The sequence below is a fragment of the Rhinatrema bivittatum genome, chromosome 1, assembly GCF_901001135.1.
Source record: "Rhinatrema bivittatum chromosome 1, aRhiBiv1.1, whole genome shotgun sequence".
Lineage (NCBI taxonomy): Eukaryota > Metazoa > Chordata > Amphibia > Gymnophiona > Rhinatrematidae > Rhinatrema > Rhinatrema bivittatum.
In genome coordinates, this window is record NC_042615.1 from 560,348,831 (window position 1) to 560,372,755 (window position 23,925).

A 23,925-nucleotide genomic window follows, 5' to 3' on the forward strand; every position below is an offset into this window, starting at 1 on the left:
CACCAGCAGAAAAGGGGAAGTGATAATGCCCTTGGAAAAGGTCCTAGATGAGATCTCACTTAAAGTACTGTGTTCTGTTCTGGAGACCATATCTCAAATAGGATAGATGGAAACTGTTCAGAGGAAGGTGACCAAAATGGTGTGGGGTCTATTTCAGAAGACCCATGTGGCAAGACTGCAGAATCTAAATATGTATTCCCTGGAGCAGAGGAAGTGCAGGCAAGATATGAGACAGATCTTCGGATACCTTATTGGAAGTTTATGCATCAAAAATACCTATCTGTTGTGTTGGAAAGAAAATGGTAGAACTAGGGGGCCACAATATGAAACTCCAAGGAGAATGATGGACCATTTGGTCTTTATCTGTCTTCATTCCTAAGTTACTGTGAGAGGCAAGAGGGGCAATCATGCTTTCCTGGGATACTGGAGGTGCATCCATGGCAAACATTTGGATCCTTGGAGACTGTTGCAATTTTTGGGAACAAATTGAAGATGAGCTCTCCTTGCTCTGGAAACAATTTGGGGGCTTCACAGGTGAAGACAGAATATCCTCACTTAAGGAATCATGCATTGAGATCAATGATTCTTGGCCTTTCACACTAGGCATCAGAGCTCAACATCAGAGCCTCGAGAAAGCCACATAGTACCACAGGCCCATCCAGGCACGAAAAGCACACAGGAAGGCGCGTACCTCCAGGCACTTTAGGCGCAGAGGCGTTAGGTACCCTGGGAGGCATGTATTTCCACACGCACCTATGCACCTAGTAGGCACAGAACAGGGCCGGCCTGTACAGAGCATACTGACGGACAATGGGGAAGATGGCACCACACAAAAACTACACACAAGATGGCACTTACCACGTGGAGTGCCCACCATAACTGAAGCAGGGCCTAGCCCATCCGGGGGGCACCTACTCAACAAACCCCTTCCCTTGCCACGGCGGAATCAGGAACATTGTCAGTACGGCTCACCGAGCAGGGAGGCCAGAGCTAAGGCTTACCAAAGCCCTTCCTCGTCTCTGGATCAGAGTTCTTCCTTGCTCACCTGAGCTCAGTGTTTACTGGCTGAGTCCAGAGACTGTCTCCGGCTGCAGGGGGAGAGGGCATAGGCTGTCACCACCACGCTTGGCTTCCTGCACCCGCTGCCTTTCCTCTGCTTTAGCACCAAGTCCATGCTGGGAACCAGCTACCAGACCAAGGCTCACCTTGGAGGGATCTTGGAAATCACCTCAGGAATTCTCAACTGGGGGAGGGATCATTAGGTATCACCACAGGAGTGCAGGGCTCGATATTTCTCCAATTTAGAGGTAAGTTTTCTTATTCTAAGGAGTATTGTGTTCCCAAGTAGGAGGACAGTCCACATCTGCTAGGAGACTGAGAGATACTGAGGAGCTGAGGTCACTGCAGGGGTATAATACCTAGGATGACATCAGCTTTGAAATCTGACTCAGACTATCTGCTAGCAGGGGAGCACATAACCCATCGATCCCAAGTCCATCTGGCTACACGCTAGGAAATTAGGGATTTTTTGTCTCAGTAGAGACTCTGTAGGGTAGGGGTTTAAACAGGGTGTACTATCAGGGGTGAGGTTCCCTTTTGACCAAGGATTTTACTGGATGTGTCTCAGTCCCTAATACCTGAAGGATAGGAATACTGCCTCCACAACTATCTACAGTCAGCATGGCTATCCCTGGAGAGTTGTAGCCTATTGCTCCCACAACTACCTGTTGAAGACTCTCTGATTTTGCCATCTGTGTTGCTGTGTGGCATGCTCAAAATTCTAGAAACTTTGAGATAAAAGTTCAGGGCTAGGCTCCACGTGATGTCACCCACTTGGGAGGACTGCCGCTCTGTCCTTTAGAAAAAATCACTATTGGGTCTCCCCAAAAATATACTTCTTTATAAATAACCATTCAGTTAAGCAATTTTACATGTGTATAAACTGTCTTTTACCTTCCCATTGCAGTACCATTTATTCAGTTTTAAATAAATCCATAAATACCATATCTAGGTAGAAAAGTGCTCTTAAGTCAAACACTTTCTAATGTTTAAATAATTCCGAGTAAGGAAGATTCACATTCAAAGTCTGAAAGTGATCACATAAGCCCACTGGTTTTTGCATAACCCCTTCAACCCTACTGGTCCTATTTCAGCTTCTGCCCTGGGGTCACCACAAAACAGCTCATTGTAATCAGCAGGGAATTCTGACTAAGATAACACACAGCCTCTATTCCCTCCCCCTCTTGTGCCATTTCTTTTAGCTTCTTATTCACAGATTGGAGATACTGGGTGAGAAAATTGCTCGTCACCCCCATTTAAACTTCTCTAATCCTTGAACAGTTGTAAATAAGAACTGCTACTCATTTAATACACAAATGACTTGCACACAAAACTCCATTGTTTGATTTATTACATGTGCACAGGAGAAATAACTACTGGTAAAATCTCAAAAGATATACAGTTTGGGTTTGTTTTTTTTTGTTTTTTTTACAAGGTGGTTAAAATTATCGGAATATCACATGACACATTCAATGTAAGTAACATTTTCCAATTACAAAATCATAATGAATGTTAAGATCTTAATGGCATAAAGTCAACCAGCTGTAGGCAAGAGAAGAGAGTTAGGCCACGGTACTTCTTCAGTGTGAACAAAGATTGAGGTGCTGGATAACAGTGCAACTGAACCAAGGAGCCCTGGGGCAGCTACAGCTGGACAGGGGCAAAGGGGCTTTGAAATAATAATTGCCAAGAGATCACAAAGTAAAGATAATGTCACAGAGCAAAACTGATTGCAAGCCCATCACTAAAACCTGCTGAAAATCCCCCAATTTTAGCCTGTCCTTGTGAACACTGAGACTGGTAATAAAGCAGGTTCCTGTCCAAAGAAATGAAGACTTAAGAGGACCAACCAGATCATTGCTGCTGCTACATTTGAAGTGAAACTGTTAAACAGCTGCTGCTCTGTACCAAAGATGCTGCAAGATTCTAGACAGACATACTAAGCATTTTCCCCCCACATACAACAGGAGAAACCCCTCAGCACACCCAACCATAAGATTTTAGGAAAAACTGTTTGAGGAACATCTACCATTCCATTTGTGTTTGTCATCCAGGATTTCTAAGATTACATCTGTAATTTGAGAATGGTGGAAAGGGGGCACATGATATGCACCATTCCAATTGTACATATCTACTGAGGAGTATACAAAAGAAAGCAAAAATGGTCAAGAAACAAATCTAGTGGTATAAATCTTACAGCATTTTGCTAGCAAAAATACATGCTGAAGTCACAAGAAGCAATATTGTACCACAAATTATAGCTTCAATTAATTGTAGTTTCCTTTTTAATAGTTTGTATTCTACATAAATTACTACTGAAGACTAATGTTTAGAAAGCAAATGCTAATTTGTCAGTTGTAGGTCAAAGAAAACCTGTTCACCCAAACTGTTGAAAGCGGATATTTGTTTCAAGATCACAATAAATGCAGAAGGAAAGGAAAAACGTTTGATGCATGCAACATCTTTTGAGTGAAAAAGCCTCGATTCCCACTGTCTGAGAAACTACAGCACTTTACTCCAACTTAAAATGCATCAATTTATAACAAGACAGAATTCCAAGAATCAAAATGAAACAAAGCAAGAAATTTAAAGAATTGAGAGCTGTTATCAAAAATAAATTACATTTTCTTCAGGGTTCACAAACATTGCTATGAGGGCTGAGAGCCCAGTAGCCTCTCAATGGCCGCATTGATGTCTCCTCCAGTTGCTATTAGGGCTTGTAAATTTGCTTCACGATTCAAGAAGCCCATGGCACTGAGCTGCTCCAGTTGCTGTTGAAATCTTACTTCTGGGTTCTGTTAAAAAGGGAGGGTGGTGAAAGACAGCAAGAAAGAAAATGCTTATTTCAGGTCTCCTTGTGCATAAATGAAAAAAAAATTCTTCTAAATAAGCACTTTACTCTGACAAGTTAATGGAGGTTCCTTGGTCCACATCCCTTACTTTGCTTTTAAGCTTGGAACCACTGTTTTTGAGCAAAGCTCATGATCTCCAGTGATTCCATGGCTGCAGGAAGCACCATAAAATCCAACTCTTCCCACAGAATTAGCCGGTTTCTATGGGAGACTGGGTGGCAAGTCAGACTCCCTATCCCCTTCACTAGCCACTCCCCGCCCTTCTGCAAAATCGGGTGGTAGGAGAAGAGCAGCAGCAGGTACATTGGACTGCATCTTCTTCCTCTGCTGCCTGGAGCCTGCAGTTCAAAGCAGCAGTAGGGCCCAGGAGATAGAGGAATTCAGCCTGATGTGCTGCCCCTGCTCACCTCCTCCTGCTGCCTGATCTTCAGAACAGAACAGGGATGGGAATCTTGGTGAAAAGTGGATCTTTTTTAGCTGGGGGTTGTATTAGAGATGCTGGATGAATGTGTGAGAGAATGAGTGGGTGTCTAGCTGGGGGCCAAGGGATATAGTATGTGAAACCATATAGTGTGTGTGAAAGCAGTTAAGGTGCTGGGAGTATTTATTTAAACACATTTATTGTCCACTTATAATGAAAACAATCAAGCTAAGCTGATCACACCTTAATGTATAACAAAATCACAGATATCAATACTATTTCCATTTAAAATCAATTTTCAACTAAATGTTTCTTTAAACAAAAATGCTTAAGTTGTTTCCTAAAAGTTTTCAAATCAGACAACATCCACAGCTCTATGGGCAAATCATTCCACAATTTTGGACCGATTACTGACAAAGCTAAATTCCTTGTTGCCTGCAATCGGGCTTTCCCTATAGAAGGGATCACTAAAAGCTGTTGACTAGCAGACCACAAAGATCAGGAGGGTTGGTAAGGTTTAAAACCTTCCTGAAAAGTAAGGAAAATACTTTCTTTTCAAAGCTTTAAAAACCATAATCAACACTTTAAATTCACCAGAGATGAAAAAAGGCAACCAATGAAGCTTTCACAGTTGGGGAGTGATGTGCTCCTTGTGACTAGATGCGCTGCTGAATTTTTCAGCAGCTGTAAAACACAAATGATTTTGCGGTAAGACTACATACAATGAAATACAATAATTCATCAACAAAATAATAACTTGAAACAGTTCTAAAATCTGCCCCATCCAGAATAGACCTTAGATGGCGCAAAAACCTAAGCTTAAAATACCCTGATGAGAGAACAGTATGCAACTGGGCTTTAAAATCCAAATAAATATAAAAAATGACTCCAAGATTCTTCACCTGATCCAAAGGGGCTTACTTTCCTATTAACTACAACAGTCTGCAGATTTTTTGGTTTAGACTTTCTAGAGATCCAACGGGCTTTACATTTTGCAAAATTCAAAACCAAGCCATTGGAATCTATCCATTCCCCAACTGCCAAACATTGGATAATCTGGGGGAAAAGAAGTACACTCTCTCCTGAACTGGAAAAATACAAATTGAAAATCATTCGCATAACATCTAAAGATGATGTCAAAGAGCTCAAAGAACATAAAACAAATCAGATAAATATTAAACATAGTGGATGACAGTATGGACCCCTGGGGTACTCCCAAGGATGCAAGTCACTCTGATGTCTTAGAATTAATCCTCACTTGTCCGGACTCAGACTGAAAGCACAAATACACCTTGCTCCCAAAATCCAAATCCTTCAGGCAATCCATTAACTTCAAATGATTAACCAAATCAAAAGCATCAATTTTCCGCAATATATATAGTCATTAACTGCAACCAAATCTGTTTCAGTACTTTGATACTGCCTAAATCCATATTGGTTCTCATGAAGGACACTATTTGTATCCAGAAAGTCCTTAAATTGCCTCAACAATACTTTAAAACCTTCCCAGGTGAAATTAGATTAGAAATAGGCCTGCAATCACCACATTGATCTGATCCACAATTCCCCTTCTTTAGAACCGGGCTGACTTGTGATCTCAATTCTGCCAGGAACTAAAATCCTCAAACAAAGAGAAGTTTGAGATCCTCTAGATATCCAATTAACTCTTAACAAAGAAAAAACCCACGAAGGGCATGGATCCAAAAGTACAATATGAGTTCTTAAACATTCCTAATGGCTTCCAATTCTTTGCTCGACAGGTTCAAATCTATCCCACTTAATCTCACACGTATCAGTTACCACAGTGATATTCCACTTCTGCTGACCCTGAATCCTAGACAGCAAAATATCTGACTTAGTTATGTAGTAGTTTCCAAATTTTTGTGCTGTAAAACCAGGTTGTAACTCACTTATCTGATGGATTTATTAGTCCATTAATACTACTAAATAGCTCCTTTGGGCGATTTAGTGATGATAGCAGCTTAACAGAGAAAAAAGCCTTTTGGGCAGAATTCAATTGAGCACTATAATACCGTCAAGAATCTTGATATAACATCAAGTGCTCAACAGCTGGGGATCTACACCATCTACGTTTGCTTTCCTGACTATTCTTATCATGTAAATCCCTATTATAGCATGGTAACCATTACTTTTTGCTATAATGGCGCAATTTTATCTGACACCTCCTCCAGGGTATCAAGAAAAGTTGTGGCAAAAGACTCAATAGGGTTCTGAACTACCTTCAATTTCAAGTCCCCCAATTCTGTTCTAAATTTATTATCTTCATCTAGCAAAGCCCTAACCTCTTTAAAAACTACTTCCACTTGAGCATGATCTAACTGCATACAAAAGCTACATTTTAAAGAAACAAGTCTGATCAGACCATGGCACACACCCTCCACCTTAATATTTCCCATGACAAACTGATCAATATATGAATCTGAAACATAGTGAGTTGGCACATTAATCAAAGAGGCTAGGGAATTGTGGATTTTGTTAAAGACAGAAAGAGGTGTAAAATGGGTTGAGGAAATGGGTGGGGGGAGGGGGTTAGATTAAAGTGTATGCGTATTTAAGGAGGAGAGATGGCATCTGGGATAGGGAAGAGAAAGAACTAAGTGGTATAGGGACTGTGGGAGGTGGGTGAGAGGAGACCAGAGGGGCTGTGAGTAGAGTGAATGAGGGGGGATCGAAATCTGGGATAGTAGATCATTCCCTTCCTGCTCCTTGGATCCTTTTCTCCCTTCATTCCCTCTCTCACATCTCCCCAATTCCCCATCCTATCCTCCAGATCCATCCCCCTCAATCTTTTATTCCTCTAAGATCCCCTTTTCATTTCCCTCGAGATCCCCGCACTCCCTATTCCCATTCTCAAAATCTCTTTCCCTTCAGCACTAATCACTAAGATTTTTTTTCTCTAATAAAGAACCACAAATTGGACACATGTCAGAAATTCCTTTTTATAAAGAAAAATGTTAATATGTAAAATTATGCAAATATGCCACTATTGCCACAAAAGTTTGAAATATCTGCCAAAGAATTTGATAACTTGCTCCAGAATCTTGAAAAATCTTCTGCAGGAATCTAGGAGTTTTGAGTTGTTCCTGTTAAATGAATCAGAACTATTAATCCAGCAGCACTGATCTGACCAAAGGAAGCCAATCCTCAACCTCCCCCCACCTAACACTTTAAATTCATATGGAAAAAAGCAATGATTGACCCTTCACCATGTAATTGGGTCATTTACTATATTTATGCAAAATATCTGGAGATCATTTACACATATATACTCACTGAAAGTACATGTGGCTCATCATGTTACCTGAGGGTTTGCTGCAGCAAGCGCCTGCAACATCTGTTGAACAAACTGCTGGTGCCCTGGCTCAGAAATTCCTGAGAGTGTACTTGTGTTTTCACTAGGCACAGTGCTAGGTACAGTTGTCCCCGATGAGCTTCCTGTGCTGCCTAATCCTCCAAAAGAAGGGCTAACCCTAGGAGTCAAAAAGTAAAACAGATCATATACTTACATTATTATTCTTACTGTTAAATGGTACATGTTCTCATAGCTTGCACCATCCAAAAAGTCAAGCCTGACCACATTAATTGGCTTAAGTTTATACTGACAATAAAATACAAGTGACAGAGAAAAAAAACACCTCACTAAGAATACTGAGTAAGCTAAAGTATCTAATGTGTGATTGTCATTGTGAAATACTGCCAGCAGGCAGAGAGAAAACCATTAAACCAGACAGTCCCAACATCTATGACTCACTAGCTTTTCTGTACAACTTTAGAATCTTCCCAAGCTATAAAATACCTAAACATCTTGGAATATATAATATGCATAGTAAATATAGACAGCTTATCATATGATAAAAAACATATCAAGTTGAAGAACCATATAGGAAATTATTTCAGCTTATAAATCACTGCTCCAAATAGTATACTCAAAATGGGTGAACAAGGAGATACCATAAAACGACTACCACAAATTTAAAATAAGAAATTAAATTTCAAAGCTCTTAACAAGTCAAGAAGAAAACAGAAAGTTAGCTCCCAAAAGGCCAGTTTAGTTTATATTTGATGGATTGCCTTTTAAAACAAAGAGATGTATTGTTTAAAACATTAAATAGAATACACTATTAAATTAACAATTGATTAGTTTTAAATTAAAACTAAACTATCCAAGTAACTAACACAAAATACAAAATATTAACATTAAAAATAAAACAAAGGAAATAAAGGGTTAAATATACAATTTCTAATAAAAGTTTATCACAGCTAAATGAATAAGTTATAAATGTCTAAAAATTATCAAATGCTTTTGAAAAGAACCAGCTTTTAAGTCCTTCCAGAATTTGCTATAATACTCAGTTCATAAAATTTGTGGCAAGGAATTCCAGAGACGGCACAAAAAAGGAGAAACTTCTCTTTCCAGTATGTTCCAAATGGATGTCTCTTGGTAAGGGCAATCTTAGTAAATCAGCTTGGCAGGAACGCAAAACCTGTAATGGCTAATGAGGAACCAAAAACTTGGATAGATAAGGAGTGCCTCATCAATATGCTCTGAATGTAAAGCAGCCTATTTTAAATTGAATCCAATATGAAACAGGCAGCCAATGTAATTCATGTGCCTTTTTTCAAAAATTAATTAAGCTACGATAATCTAGATTATTTGAAGTTTGTGAGTCATTGGTATAAAGAATTATAATAGACAAGACTTAAAATAACGAAATAAAAGATTTAAGGTTTTGCGATTCTAATAAAGGTTTGAGTTTTCTAATCAGACAAATATAATAAGAATGTTTGATCAGACTAGAGACTTGACTCTTAGTTCAGTGTCGAATTAAATCGAAATCCCAGGGTTGTGACCTCTTTCAGCTGAATAGATAAACCAGTCATTAGGGGAGATGAAAGGACCTTGGAATCAATGCTTCTAGATTAATGTGACTATTAAAAAACTGAACTCTCTTTTTAATGGGGGTACTTGTTTTTAATTCACTGGCGTGTTATAAATGTAATGTGGAAGTGTCATTTTTGAAAAAATTTAATATGTAAAAAGGTAAATAAAAATTTAAAACTTTTTTCATAAGACAAGAACTATCCCTAATGTTTTAGTTGTATGTTATACAATATGTAATAGGGATTTTTGTGAATATTTGCCTTTTTATATAGTTTAAAATGCTGTAAGCCATCTCAACACTAATGGATTAGATAAGAGTTTATCATCAATTATAACATGGCAAGTCACTATAATGCTGAGATGTACCCTTACAAAAGATGTAGCGAGGCCTATTTTGGAAGGAAAAGCAAGTAGGTTAGCAACTGTGTGGGCTCATAAGAAAACACGGGTCCAAGGCATTTTGTTGACACCATATGGAGAATCTTTTCCACGTAAATCTATAGGATTTCCTAGTTAATTGTTTCAGCCTGAAAACTATCATGTCTGATCTTTCTAGGCAAAGACAGTTCAGCGATTACTGAGCATTCATCTTTCAAGTTGAGGGATAGGTTTGGAGTTCCCTCATCTCAAGTTAGTAAGGCAGGGTCAGGATTGAGGACTCCTGGAAAGCTGAACTAGATATGCAAACCATATCTAGAGCTAAGATTAGTCGAGTTTGATCCTTAGCACTTTCTGGTGATCAATGGTATAGGTGGAAAAGCGTACATGAGACCTGCGTTCCAACTGTGCAGGAAAGTGTTCAGAGTCAATTTAAGTTTGCTGGATAGAACTGAGCAAAATGTCTCCAGCTTTTTGTTTTGTTCTAACGCAAACAGGTAATTGTTTGTAGACACCCCCTAAGCCAGATAGCGTGTCGACTGTTTACCGTTGCAGAGATCACTTGTGCGGAAGGAAAACTCTGTTGAGAAAATCTGCTAGTGCATTGGAGATTCCTGGAAGACAGGCGGCTTGTAGGATAACTTGATTCCTGCTTGCCTATGGCCAGATCTATAGTGCTTCTTGGCAGAGAATCCATATTGTTAACATGGAATATTGTGACTTGGTTGTCAGTTTGAATGAAAAATGCTCTTTCCATGGAGAAAATGATTGAAAGTTGTTACAGCATGCTTTATTGTTTTCAATTCCAGCAAACTGATCTGAAAGACTTTGAGATACCAAAGTCCTTGGGTTTGGAAAGATCCCGTGTAGGCACCCCATCATTTTGTCAAGATGTTTATTTCTAAGATTACTTTATGGGGGAGGCTGCGAAGTGGAGCTCCCATTAAGTTTATGGGGGTCCAATTACCAGCATAACTTTTTCATGTCTCTGGATACTCGTGGTTATCAAAGGTTGAGTTAATTGGTCCCACTGACAGCACAAGTGACAAAGATAGAAGCAGGTTAGTGGAACTACATGAATGGATGCTGCCATATGACCTAAAATAATGAAAATTGCTCTGGCAGTTGAACGGTATGAGGTCAGTAGCTTGTGAATGAATGATCTAGTGCTTGCTTCTTCGAACTGTAGAAAAGCTCTCTCCTGCAGCGAATCTATCCATACTCCGATAAATTTTATTTTCTGGGTAGACAGACTCAACTTGTCAAAATTCAGCAGAAAACCCAATTTCTGCAGAAGCTGAATTGTATTTTGTAGAAAGACTAACATGTTCTCTTGGGAGCTGGCTGTGAGTAGCCAATCGCCCAAGTATGTGAAGACTTGAACTCCTTGATGTCACAGGTATGCTGCTACTACATAAGAACATGCCACATACTGGTTCAGACCAAGGGTTCATCAAGCCCAGCATCCTGTTCCCAACAGTGGCCAAAAGAACCTGGCAAGTACCCAAAAACTAAGTCTATTCCATGTTACCTTTGCTAGTAATAGCGGTGGTTATTATCTAAGTCAACTTAATTAATAGCAGGTAATGGACTTCTCCAAGAACTTATCCAATTCTTTTTTAAACACAGCTATACTAACTGCACTAACCACATCTTCTGGCAACAAATTCCAGAGTTTAATTGTGCGCTGAGTGAAAAAGAATTTTCTCCGATTAGTTTTAAATGTGCCACATGCTAACTTCATGGAGTGCCCCCTAGTCTTTCTATTATCCGAAAGAGTAAAAAATCGATTCACATCTACCCGTTCTAGACCTCTCATGATTTTAAACACTTCTATCATATCCCCCCCTCAGCCATCTTCTCCAAGCTGAAAAGTCCTAACCTCTTTAGTCTTTCTTCATAGGGGAGCTGTTCCATCCCCTTTATCATTTTGGTCGCCCTTCTCTGTACCTTCTCCATCGCAATTATATCTTTTTTGAGATGCGGCGACCAGAATTGTACACAGTATTCAAGGTGCGCTCTCACCATGGAGAGATACAGAGGCATTATGACATTTTCTGTTTTATTCACCATTCCCTTTCTAATAATTCCCAACATTGTTTGCTTTTTTGACTGCCGCAGCACACTGAACCGACGATTTCAATGTGTTATCCACTATGATGCCTAGATGTCTTTCTTAGGTAGTAGCACCTAATATGGAACCCAACATTGTGTAACTATATCATGGGTTATTTTTCCCTATATGCATCACCTTGCACTTGTCCACATTAAATTTCATCTGCCATTTTGATGCCCAATTTTCCAGCCTCACAAGGTCATAGAAACATAGAAATGACGGCAGAAGAAGACCAAATGGCCCATCGAGTCTGCCCAGCAAGCTACGCACTTTATCCATTTTTTTTCCCTTTTTCTCTCTCCCACCTGTTACTATTGGCTTCCAGTACCCTCCAGCCCTAATTCCCCTCCACCCAATTTAGAGAGCAGATTTGAATCTGCATCCAAGTGACATCCAGCTCAATTGGGGGTAGCAACCGCTGCAACAAGCAGGCCACCCCCTTGCCCCATACTCTTACTCACCCCTGTTTTTATTTTTTGTTTTGGGTTTTTTTTTTGGAAATAGCAGCCCTCCATCCTTCCGCTCCGTGAAGGTGGAACACCAACTACTGGCCACTGGCATCCCGCTCCGTGAACGCCTCTGTGGCTACTGCCGCTCCGTGCAGTGTTTGAATGCCGCTGTGGCTACTGCCGCTCCGTGCAGTGTTTGAATGTCTCCACTTTATTCCTGCACTTTATTCCTGCACTTTATTCCTCCACTTTATTCCTGCAATTTATCACAATCTGCTTGTGATTTAACTACTCTGAACAATTTTGTGTCATCTGCAAATTTGATTACATCACTTGTCGTATTTCTTTCCAGATCATTTATAAATATATTGAAAAGTAAGGGTCCCAATACAGATCTCTGAGGCAATCCACTGCCCACACCCTTCCACTGAGAAAATTGTCCATTTAATCCTACTCTCTGTTTCCTGTCTTTAATCGGTTTGTAATCCACGAAAGGACATAGCCACCTATCCCATGGCTTTTTATTTTTTCCTAGAATCCTCTCAGGAGGAACTTTGTCAAATGCCTTTGAAAATCCAAGTACACTACATCTACAGGTTCACCTTTATCCACGTTTATTAACGCCTTCAAAAAATGACCACGCTTCTTGCACACTTTTTATTTTTGTAGCTGCTCCTTTCAGTTTTTTTCTAACTATTTTTCTCATTTTATCAAAGTTTCCCTTTTGAAAGTTTAGCATGAGAGCCGTGGATTTGCTTACAGTCCCCCTTCCAGTCATTAAATCAAATTTGATCATATTATGATCACTATTACCAAGCGGCCCCACCACCGTTACCTCTCTCACCAAATCTTGTTCTCCACTGAGACTTAGATCTAAAATTGCTCCCTCTCTCGTCTCCTGAACAAATTGCTCCATAAAGCTATCATTTATTCCATCCAGGAACTTTCTCTCTCTAGCGTGTCCCGATGATCATTTACCCCAATATTGACTGGGTAAATGTTAAGTCTCCCATTATTACTGCACTACCAATTTGGTTAGCTTCCCTAATTTCTCTTAGCATTTCACTGTCAGTCTCACCATCTTGACCAGGTGGACGGTAGTATACTCCTATATCACTATAGTCTTCCCCGACACACAAGGGATTTCTACCCATAAAGATTCAACTGTGCATTTAGTCTTCGTGCAGGATGTTTATCCTGTTGGACTCTATGCCATCCCGGACATAAAGCACCACACCGCCTCCTGGGTGCTCCTCTCTGTCATTGCGATGTACCCCGATATAGCACTGTCCCATTGGTCCTCCTTCCACCATGTCTCTGAGATGCCAATTAAGTCTATGTCATCATTCACTGCTATACATTCTAATTCTCCCATCTTACTTCTTAGACATACAAACATTTCAAAGTTTGTTTTTTGTTTGTATTTTCATTCTCCTTTTTAATTGATAGGGATAAGTTAGAATTTTTTTTAGCTCAGGTGAGTTTTTAGTTACATGCACTTGGACTACTTTTCTTATTATTGGAACCTCACCGTCGGGATGCCCTAATTCTAATGCATCATTAGTATCCTTTGAAGATACCCCTCTCCAAACCATGCGCTGCTGAGCGAATGTCTGCTTTCCCCTTTGTTCTAGTTCAAAAGCTGCTCTATCTCCTTTTTAAAGGTTAGCGTCAGCAGTCTGGTTCCACTCTGGTTAAGGTGGAGCCCATCTCTTCGGAAGAGACTCCCCCTTCCCCAAAAGGTTCCCCAGTTCCTAACAAGGCATTTGGGTAAAGATTCTCAGAGAGGAACACAGGCCAAAGGGAAATACTCTGTACTGAATCCATTTAAAGCAAGGGTAGCACCAGTGGGTAGGATGTATAGGTATATGAAAATATGCACCCTTCAGATCAAGACCACACCTCCATTCCCCGGTTGGTTTTAGAAAGCGCAGTTGCTTACCTGTAAACAGGTGTTCTCCTAGGACAGCAAGATGTTAGTCCTCACAAGTGGGTGACATCTGATGGAACCCGGCACAGAAAACTTATCAGTTTCTAGAAACTTTGGCCAGCAGACTGAGCATGCCCAGCCTGCTACTATCCACGCGAGGTCCTACTTCGATCTCGTAACATAGCAAAGAAACGAGCAAAAAATAAAATAAACCAAAAGTGAACCCAACATCGTGGAGAGGTGGGCGGGATTCCTGAGGACTAACATCCTGCTGTCCTAGGAGAACATCTGTTACAGGTAAGCAACTGACTTTTTTCTCCTAGGATAAGCAGGATGGTAGTCCTCACAGACTGCCCCTTTCAACCAGAGAGACCAACAGTGGTCGAACAAGGTGCCAACGGGCACCACACAACTGTAGTGCTGTAGGAAAAACAGGAGGTGGTCTGGTCCCACAAGGAGCATGAGTGAAGAGAGTTAGATTCAAGTCTGGAACAGGTTGAGCAGGACAGACTGACCAAAGGCACTGTCCTGACAGCTATCCCTGTCAAGGCAATAGTGAACTGCGAATGTGTGGAGAGAACTCCAGGTTGCAGCCCCGCAAATTCCAGTGATGGGGCCATACACATATGGGCCACAGTTGCCGCCATGGCCTGCACAGAGTAAACCTTCACTCTGCCAGCCAGCTGGAGGCCTGTCTGCACATAGCAGAAGGCAATGCAATCCGCCTGCCAGTTCGATAGGGTTTCCTTACCCACCTCTGCACCCAGCTGGTTGGGGGTCAAATGACATGAACAGCTGGGTGCAATGTCTGTGGCTCACTGTGCGGTCTAAGTAAAACGCTAGCGCCCGTTTACAGTCCAAGGTATGAAGGGCACGTTCCCCTGAGTGGGAATGGTGCCTCAGAAAGAAGGTGGGTAGAATGATTGACTGATTGATGTGGAAATCAGTCACCACCTTGGGCAAGAATTTAGGATGCGTACGCAAGACCACAAGGTCGTGGAAGAACTTTGTGTATGGTGCGCACATAACCAGGGCCTGAAGCTCACTGACCGCCACCAGGAATATGATTTTCCAGGTGAGGAACTTCAGACCACGGGACTGTAGGGGTTCAAAGGAAGGCTGAATCAGTCTCACCAAGACAACCACATACCAATAAAGCTATTAAAAACAGTCACCAATATAGTCTCCAAACCGACTGCAGATATAATTTATCTATTACTGAAGCAACGGTTCCAGAAATATTAAAAATGGCAGTTGTTAAACCAATCATTAAAAATTCTCAATCCAGTTTTCATGATTTATCAAATTTAAGACCAATTTCTAATTTACCTTGTATTTCTAAAATTTTAGAGAAGGTAATTAAACAACTATCAGATTACCTTGAAACACATAGTACCCTATACCCTGCACAACATGGATTCAGAAAACATTTTAGCACTGAAACTCTGTTAGCATCATTACAGGATATTACCCTTCGAGGAACTGACAACAGCCAAACTTATTTTCTGATTATGCTAGATATATCATAGGCGTTTGATACAGTCAACCATAAAAGTCTCTTAGATAGATTAAACAAAATAGGTATAAAAGACACTGCGTTTTAATCGTTTGACTCTTACCTAATGAATAGATCTTTTAAAGTTAAACTTCATGATAAAGAATCTCAACCAATTTATCTTCAACATGATGTTCCTCAGGGATCTTCTCTGTTCGTGACCCTTTTTAATATCTATATGCTTCCTTTCAGGCCGATACAGTACAGTGCGCTCCGACGGAGCGCACTGTTAGCCTCCTCTTGGACGTGTGTTTTCCCTTACCCCTTATTCGTCCAACCCATGGCACCTAATAGCGCCCTCAACATGCAAATGCATGTTGATGGCCCTATTAGGTATGCGCGCGGGATACAGAAGTAAAATGTGCAGCCAAGCCGCACATTTTACTTTCAGAAATTAACGCCGACCCAAGGTTGGCGCTAAATTTCTTCTGGCACTGGGACTCCGACTTAATATCATGGCAATATTAAGTCGGAGTCCCGAAGAGTAAAAAAATGTTTTAAAAAATTTGAATTCGGCCCACGGCTTTCAGGCCGAAAACCGGACACTCAATTTTGCCGGTGTCCGGTTTCCGAGCCCGTGGCTGTCAGCGGGCTCGAGAACCAATGCTGGCAAAATTGAGCGTCGGCTGTCAAACCTGCTGACAGCCGCCGCTCCTGTCAAAAAGGAGGTGCTAGGGACGCGCTAGTGTCCCTAGTGCCTCCTTTTGCCCATTTTTACCGCTGGGCCTAATTTAAATACAGAATCGCGCGCGGACTTTACTGTATCGGCCTGTTTATGAGGAATTTTATCTGGTTTCAGTCTTTTGCACTTTATATACGCGGACGATGTACAGATTTTAATTCCGATCGAAAAATCAATTGAACTAACTCTAAAACTTTGGGAAATCTATCAAGCTGCCATTGATAAAGTATTAACCCAAATGAACCTCTCTCTGAATACAAAAAAAAGACTGAAATTTTATATATCTGCCCTAAATTAAGCCAGGCAAAGGAACTTGAAATTCTGGAAGCTGCTAAAAACTATCCCATTTCCCTGGAGCTCCAAGATCTAGGGATTTTCCTAGACTGAATTCACACTGAAAGCGTGCGTGAAAAAAATCATTAATGATGGGTATTTTAAATTAAATGTTCTTAAAAGATTGAAACCTTATTTCCTAAAGATTTCAGAACAGTTCTACAAGCTCTTGTTTTGTCGAAACTAGATTACTGTAACTCAATGTTTTGGGCCTACCAGCAAATGTTACAAGACCATTGCAATTATTGCAGAACTCAGCAGGTAGACTTATAATGGGAACTAGAAGATCTGATCATATTACGCCAATATTAAAAGACCTCCATTGGTTACCTGTTAAATACAGGGCACATAAAAGGTTTGATTGGCAGAGTACTATAAAAATGATTGTCGCCCTGGAAAGTTCTCCCATCTCCACAATGGAACACTGGAGCTCTGTCAGAGTGACCATTGGGTTCTTGGTCATCTCTCTTACCAAAGCCTCTCCCCCCCAATTTAGTCCTGGGGGAATTCTGTGCAGAAAATAGAGGAGACCCTGGTTTGCCGTGAACGGAGTGCGTCCTGCGGGATGTGTTCCGTTCGCAGCGAAGGTGAAGGTCCCCAGTGTGCCGCGAACGGAGTGTGTGATCGACTTTAGGACAGCTTTTTGGCCTGACCAGACTTAGCCAGCTAAGTCATTCAGCTAACACTGAACCTCGGAATTAGCTGGTTAACTTAGCCAGCTAACTCCTCCTCCCAATGGTTATTTATTTAAAAAATGTTATATACTGTCATTCCAAATCAAGATCACAACAGTTTACAAAGTAACATTTCAGAATCAGGATGCTATTACAGTCAAGACCACTTATTACAGGGAAGATATCTAATAGCTAATACTTAATAATCAGCATATTTATAAACGAATACATGAAAATCAGTACACTATAAAACGTGTTTCAGTTATGCCTCCGGCACGTCCCTAACTTATCCAACTAAAGTTCTAGCCTCCTAGCTTATTTATCGGCTAGAATTTAACTGGATATGTGCCCAAATATTCATTTAGCCAGCTAACAGTGCACCTTTCTCTTTTTGTTACCATATAGTGGCTGGAAGAGCAGTTGCTATATAGCCAACTTTTGCTTTTTGTTGAGATTTAGTGGCTGTCAAACCCACTGCACAGCCAAGAAAAGCATGTGATGAATTATGAGCCCTAATGGCCCCATAACAATAAAAATCCTGATGGCAAATTTGCAATTCTACAAACTGCTAATCATGAGATCTGATCCACAGAATCTATCATCTTCCTTAGACTGGCTGAGGCTAGGCAGGCTCGGGCAAATCTCAAGCTGAGAGTCCTACAAATGGTCCATGCCTCATATTTCCTTGTCTTATGAAGTTTGCTTTCACTATATTCTTAAGTTTTGTCTACCTTGCTTCAAACCAAACTAAATGCATTCTGCTATCCAGTTAGAGCTCTATATATTTAAATTATATGTTTTAAATATTTATTTTAATGTAATTTTGTGATTAAGTTTTTGAGCTTTGTTGTATTCTCTCCCATGATGTGAGATGTTAATTTTAGAGTGCAATAAATTGTTTACTGTTTTACTGCTACTCCTAGCCTGTTTGAATCCAAAGAAATGAAAACCTGGTGCTCAAGTTGGCCAAACAAGTAGATAAGGTGACAGCAAAAGCCAGAAAGATGCTTGGGTGCATAGGGAGAGAAATGGTCAGCAGAAAAAAAAAAAAGTGATATTGCCCCTTGGTGAGACCTCATTTGGAATAGTGTACAATTCTGGAGACCGCACCTTCAAAAGAATAGAAACAGGATGCAGTTGATTTGGAGAGTGTCTACTAAAATGGTCTGTGGTATTTATTTTAAAGCATATGAGGACAGACAGGTAGAAAGATAAGAAAGGAGAAATATGATAAACCATTAAATATATGAACAATTTATCAGAGGAGTTATAATGAACTGGTAATTATGGGTCAATATACAATTTTTGGGGTTGTCACCACAAGGTCCTGGCAGACTTAGAAGATCAAAAGATGCAGAATTATCTTACCCTGGTATAAGTGTTGGTGCTTCAGTGGCCAATGTCTGCAAACCCTGTTGAATCTGTAACAAAGCTTGCATCGCTCTAGGGTTTGACATGGCTGATAATGTGTCAGGATTCTGCATCTAAACACAGGAAACAAATCATTAGTATAACTACAGAAGCTGCTAAAAATCAGTTTACAGAACTGACAATTTGCAGATATTTAGAGTTCTGTTCAGTCTTATGTCAAAGTCAAGGCCATTTCATTGTAGTCAAGTGGAAACATGACAATGCAATCTTTTTAGCCTATTTTTTAAAAAATTTGCATATATTTGTGGATCACATACATTTCAAAGAAACTCACCAATTTACAGGCAGCTAGAACAATATCATAAAATAAAACTGAACTAAATGCTACAATGTTATTAGTGATTTGTATGATAGATTGCACGTTTTTTGGGACAAGAATCTATGTGAGAACCTGAGGCAAAGGGGAAAAGTGACACGCAAGAAGTGTCAGTGGGAGAAGTGATCCTAGGATTTGTCATAGTAATGGAGTAGCCAGAACTGATTTTTTGTGTAGACAGAGGGTTAATAGGGGTGAGCTGTAGGCATGCAGGTCTGAGACCTACTATTGTAGTCATATTGATAAATAACGCCATATACTGTACCCTCAAATGGCTTTCTAAGTAGTTTGCAACAATTATGCATCATGCGTGAAACTTTAAAACATTTTACTCATTTCAAGCACTTAGAATTAAAAATTCCTTAATCTGTATTTTATATTTATTGGCGTTTATAAACGCACATCTTGTAAAAAGCAAAGAAAAACGGATCCAATCATGTAATAAACAAGATAATGTATTTTCATGAACTCTTTGCAGAAAGTAAAAAATCATCCTAACTACAATAAAATAGCATTAATCATCAGAACAGGTGCAGAGCTAGGACAATTCACATTACAGCCAACATGAAAAAAAATCTAATTCTGATGTCACCTCAGCAAAAAGTATCCCTCCAATGCTATTTTGTGAAGTAACACAAACTTCTGCAATGAAGACATCTAGAACCTTGCCAAACCGTATAATCACAGCTCTGATTTTCAGTACTCAAATAACAGCAACCTTATGAAAAAGCAGCAATGCAACTACTACATAGGCCCTAGAACATTAATACATCTCCTACTGGAATAACAGAACAAGCTGGACTGCTACAAAGAAAGTATACACTAGAAGAAATACCGCACTTCATTCATATACAGGCAAAACAAACTACAAATTAGAAACAAACATGCAGACAAAACCGAAACAGAAAGCCTGAGAAACTAGACTCTGAACAGTAAATACCGAAGAAAGAGCAAAAAACAAAAATAAGAAATGCACATTCCAAAAGATAGCATATTCAAATTGTTAGAATCTTTTTTTTTTTAACCTTTGTCGTCTGATCTTCGTATTTCTCTAATCAGTTGGTCCAGGTCTCTTTCCCCACTTTTCCCTTATCAGTCATTTCCTAATTCCTTTTCAGGTCTCTCTTCTACTGTCTTCTTTCATTCCTCCATCATACACAAACAGGCTCATGCTTTCTGTCACAGAAATCCCTCACACACAGAAGCTCTTACCATCATATGCTCTCCCCCCCCCCCCCCCTCCCACAAGCTCCCATTCTTCTACATACAGACACATACCCAGGCTTCCATTCTCACTCATGCCCAGGTTCCCATTCTCACCCTCCCCCCCACCGCCCACACAGGCTCCCATTCTCACCCATATATACACATTCAAGCTCGCATTCTAATCCACATACACACAGGTCTTTTCATTAGGCACAGACAAACTCCTGTGTCTGCTGCCATGGGGATGGGATCCTGGGCCGGCCTTGCTTCTGAGGCCCTCTTTGCCATCGCAGGGATGAGATCCCACAACAGCATTACTCCAACAGGCTTCTTCCGGTGCAAAACAGCCCTGGGTTGGGTGGGCCTGAGCCCAAAGTGGGTGGGCCATGACCCACCCGTGGCTACGCCACTGTGCCACAGAGACACTTTCTTGCTAGGGAGGAAGGAGCAGTAAGGAACATCTATTAGGCAGTATTTCCATTTCAAGTCCTCTGAGAACATTGTTTTTGTAGTTGGTCACATCCCCACCATACATGAGGTGTATGCTACTGCAGAAGGCAGAGTAGCAAGGGGGCGGGGGGGAGGGGAGGCTATGTCTATTTAAATCATGTCTTTCTATATGTTATTTGATTTTGTTCTTAAGAATAATGAGTATTATTTTCCCCGGCAGAATAATGTGTATGATTTTCCTTGCCTCCCTCCCACACCTTCTTCTGTAAAAAGTTATTTATCTCTGTTCTCCCCCCTATATTTCCTATCCCCAGTTTTTGTGCCCCTGTTACAATGTAACTTTTTGCTTCTTCAATCTGAATCTCCTGTTATTTGGTTACAGTTAACTGCTTTGTTCGATGTAAACAGAGTTGATTTGATTTGTATCAAGAAAGTCGGTATATAAAAGCCTTAAATAAATAAATAAATAAAGTTAGGCTCACTGATCTATAGTTTCCCAGATCACCCCAGGGTCCTTTTTAAAGATTGGTGTCAAACTGGTCACCCTCCAATCTTCAGGTACAACAAACTATTTTAATGATAGGTTACAAATTACTAGCAATGGATCTGCAATTTCATTTTTGAGTTCTTTCAGAACTCTGGGATTTAAACCATCTGGTCCAAGTGATTTGCTACTGCTATTAATCAAGTTGACTTAGGGAATGGCCTCTGCTATTACTGGCATCAGTTGCATGGGATCTTCTTAGTGTTTGGGTTCTTGCCAGGTTCGGCCTCTGTTGGAAACAGGATGCTGGGCTTGATGAACCCTTGCTCTGAACCAGCATGGCAATTTCTTATGTTCTTATGTGATTTGTTCCAGTTCTTCCAAATCATCACCATTCTATATTGTTTCTGGCATGGGTATCTCCCCACCTTCTTCAGTAAACACCAAAGCAAAGAATTAATTTAGTCTTTTCGCTATGGCTTTATATTCCTTAAGTGCCCCCTTTAACCCTTCGATCATCTAACAGTCCAACCAACTTCCTCACAGGCTTCCTGCTTCGAATATATTTTAAAAAGTTTTATGAGATTTTGTTTCTTTGGCCAGCTTTTTTTCAAACCCTCTTTTTGCCTGCTTTATCAATGTTCAAACTTGTCAATGCTTATCCTTTTTCCTATTTTCTTCAGTTTGTTGCTTTTTCCAACAGTTTGACATTCCTTCCACCTTTTCTAATGGATGGATTACATCTGGTCTGGGCTTCTAAGATGGTATTTTTAAACAATGTTCACACCTGATGTAAACTCTTAACTTTTGTAGCTTCACATTCTCCCTATCTATTTTCCTCATTTAATCAAAGTCTCCCTTTTAGCAATTAAATGCTAGAGCAGTAGATTTACTTAATGTCCTCCCTCCAGTCATTAACTCAGTTTTGATCACATTATTACTGTTGATGAGCGGCTCCACTAGTGTCATCTCTTGCACTATTATCCTGTGTTTTACTAAGAATTAGGTCTAAAATGGCTCCCCCTTTTATCAGTTCCTGGACCAGTTGCTCATTTATTTAATCTAGAAACTTTACCTTCCTAGCCTATTTTGATGTCAGACCATACCCAGTTTCTTTGTGCTACTCTTTAGATATTAGGGATAACGTTTCATGCATTTGGAAGCTGACAACTGCCTGCCTAAACGTAATGTTTGCTCTGCTATTACGGATGCCACTGAGGTGGTTTCGGGGGTTACATTAAGAACATAAGAAAATGCCATACTGGGTCAGACCAAGGGTCCATCAAGCCCAGCATCCTGTTTCCAACAGTGGCCAATCCAGGCCATAAGAACCTGGCAAGTACCCAAAAACTAAGTCTATTCCATGTAACCATTGCTAATGGCAGTGGCTATTCTCTAAGTGAACTTAATAGCAGGTAATGGACTTCTCCTCCAAGAACTTATCCAATCCTTTTTTAAACACAGCTATACTTACTGCACGAACCACATTCTCTGGCAACAAATTCCAGAGTTTAATTGTGCGTTGAGTAAAAAAGAACTTTCTCCGATTAGTTTTAAACGTGCCCCATGCTAACTTCATGGAGTGTCCCCTAGTCTTTCTACTATCCGAAAGAGTAAATAACCGATTCACATCTACCCGTTCTAGACCTCTCATGATTTTAAACACCTCTATCATATCCCCCCTCAGTCGTCTCTTCTCCAAGCTGAAAAGTCCTAACCTCTTTAGTCTTTCCTCATAGGGGAGTTGTTCCATTCCCCTTATCATTTTGGTAGCCCTTCTCTGTACCTTCTCCATCGCAATTATATCTTTTTTGAGATGCGGCGACCAGAATTGTACACAGTATTCAAGGTGCGGTCTCACCATGGAGCGATACAGAGGCATTATGACATTTTCCGTTTTATTCATCATTCCTTTTCTAATAATTCCCAACATTCTGTTTGCTTTTTTGACTGCCGCAGCACACTGAACCGACTATTTCAATGTGTTATCCACTATGACACCTAGATCTCTTTCTTGGGTTGTAGCACCTAATATGGAACCCAACATCGTGTAATTATAGCATGAGTTATTTTTCCCTATATGCATCACCTTGCACTTATCCACATTAAATTTCATCTGCCATTTGGATGCCCAATTTTCCAGTCTCACAAGGTCTTCCTACAATTTATCACAATCTGCTTGTGATTTAACTACTCTGAACAATTTTGTGTCATCTGCAAATTTGATTATCTCACTCGTCGTATTTCTTTCCAGATCATTTATAAATATATTGAACAGTAAGGGTCCCAATACAGATCCCTGAGGCACTCCACTGTCCACTCCCTTCCACTGAGAAAATTGCCCATTTAATCCTACTCTCTGTTTCCTGTCTTTTAGCCAGTTTGCAATCCACGAAAGGACATCGCCACCTATCCCATGACTTTTTACTTTTCCTAGAAGCCTCTCATGAGGAACTTTGTCAAACGCCTTCTGAAAATCCAAGTATACTATATCTACCGGTTCACCTTTATCCACATGTTTATTAACTCCTTCAAAAAAGTGAAGCAGATTTGTGAGGCAAGACTTGCCCTGGGTAAAGCCATGCTGACTTTGTTCCATTAAACCATGTCTTTCTATATGTTCTGTGATTTTGATGTTTAGAACACTTTCCACTATTTTTCCTGGCACTGAAGTCAGGCTAACCGG

General features: G+C 40.3%; 1 protein-coding gene across 2 annotated transcripts in view; it reads right to left on the reverse strand.

Annotated features, from left to right (window-relative positions):
* Window positions 1-2,393: 2,393 nt before the first annotated feature.
* UBQLN1 (ubiquilin 1) overlaps window positions 2,394-23,925 on the reverse strand; it is a 240,663-nt gene continuing 219,131 nt past the window's right edge. Inside the window, exons 9-11 of one of the 2 annotated variants that reach the window (XM_029616806.1) lie at window positions 18,721-18,836; window positions 7,655-7,823; window positions 2,394-3,854 (exon numbers count right to left, since the gene is read on the reverse strand). In XM_029616806.1, coding sequence (XP_029472666.1) covers window positions 3,708-3,854; window positions 7,655-7,823; window positions 18,721-18,836 — 432 coding nt within the window. In that variant the 3' untranslated portion in view covers window positions 2,394-3,707. The remainder of the gene's footprint in view (window positions 3,855-7,654; window positions 7,824-18,720; window positions 18,837-23,925) is intronic. The other variant, XM_029616814.1, reaches the window with a different exon arrangement.